Genomic DNA, 1,523 nt, shown 5'->3' with positions numbered 1-1,523 from the left:
GAGAGAGAGAGAGAGAGGCCTGGGCTCCTAGTGACTACAAATCCCAAGTGACTTCAAGGTTAAACACAGTTCACTCACCATCTTAGTGGCTTCCGTTATGCGGTACAATACGAACTGGTTGTTACTTTGGTTTTGACTGTTATATTTCTTCAGAGCCGCATCCACAGCTTTAAATAAATCCTTGTCATTGCAGTCAGTTTCCTCGGACTGTGATTCCTGGGTTAAACTTAGTAGCAGCCTGGAGCAGAGGAACAGGATGGTAATTAGTTTCATGATCTAACAATCTCCCTCTAGGAGCTGAGGGATGGTTTCACCAAGAATCAAGAGCCAACTTGGATACTGAATTTGACAATCTCCAGCCTCTCGTTTTCTGTCCTCCTCTCTGCCTCAGCACTCAGGGCACTGGTTGGATTCCTGCTGCCGTACGCTAGTTACCCTGTTCCCAAAGGTTAAATGACTCTGCTGGGTTATCCAAACATATTTACGGCTAGAACATTGCAACACTGGGGTTGTTAACCTGCTCATTTGCATTTGAAAATCATGAGGGAGCACAGTGCATATTTCCAGGTGATTATACAACTTTATGTAGCAAATCAGAGCAGAATCTGATGAAGGAGGAGAAAAAAGTACCTACTAACTTGGTTACTCCCCTGTGACTTTCACAAAGCCATTTGTGAAGGTCACTACATGGGTAAACAATGCAAGAATGAGTACAATGTGCAGACATGTTTCCTACAGGATCTCTTTGCAGGATACCTACCTGCATAGAAGCGGACTGCTATTAATTCTATTACATGCCTAAGAAACTCACGCACAGGGGCAGCCAGTGAGTTCCGGGAGTCTCATGCAGGATGTTGACACAACTGAAAATAAAACATGGGTGTCCTATCTGGTCTCTGGACAGGCAGCTTTTTTCTGCTCAATTGCATTAGTTCTGTAAAAGAAAATTGCTCCCAGGGTGGAGGCGATAGAGGAGAAGCATAGGAAGAGACGGGTTGGGTGAAGCCCTGGATTCCCTATGCTTCCTTCTTTCTGGTTTGGTGGTGTTGGTTTGGCGCAGAAAAAGATAGCCCCAAATATGGCTCTTTGGCATGCCGAGTACTTTGAACTGAAGGACATTAAAAAGGCTGCAAAAACAAATTATCTTTCTTGCTTTCTCCTGCCTGTCTTTCTCCTGCTCCACTTCTTCCTTCAAGGCAGGCCATGGAAGCTAGAATTTCTCTTCCCCAAGGCGGGTCATAGAACCCTTCTCCCTGAAAATCAGCAATAAAACTTTATTATCCTTGTTTCCCTCACATCAACACAGAGTGGGGAAACTATATTACAGAATGGCCCCCATCTGTAGGCCAACATTGGAAAACTACAGTTGAGCATCTCAACAGACGTGTGAGGCTTGATGGTATCAACATCTTTACTCCTAAAGGATAAAAACTGGCCGGGTGCAGTGGCTCACGCCTGTAATCCCAGCACTTTGGGAGGCTGAGGCGGGTGGATCCCTGAGGTCAGGAGTTCGAGGCCAGCCT

At 45.6% G+C, this 1,523-nt stretch overlaps 1 protein-coding gene across 3 annotated transcripts in view; it reads right to left on the bottom strand.

Annotated features, from left to right (window-relative positions):
- Positions 1-538, bottom strand: part of KNG1 (kininogen 1) — a 26,461-nt gene extending 25,923 nt beyond the window's left edge. For all 3 annotated transcript variants that reach the window (XM_011961580.1, XM_011961581.1, XM_011961579.1), the window contains exon 1: positions 79-538. In XM_011961580.1, coding sequence (XP_011816970.1) covers positions 79-273 — 195 coding nt within the window. In that variant the 5' untranslated portion in view covers positions 274-538. The remainder of the gene's footprint in view (positions 1-78) is intronic.
- Between the last annotated feature and the right edge of the window lie 985 nt (positions 539-1,523).

Source organism: Colobus angolensis, unplaced genomic scaffold (assembly GCF_000951035.1).
Source record: "Colobus angolensis palliatus isolate OR3802 unplaced genomic scaffold, Cang.pa_1.0 Scaffold56, whole genome shotgun sequence".
Lineage (NCBI taxonomy): Eukaryota > Metazoa > Chordata > Mammalia > Primates > Cercopithecidae > Colobus > Colobus angolensis.
The sequence above is the reverse complement of the archived record's forward strand: the minus strand, read 5'-3'. Positions and strand labels throughout refer to the sequence as shown.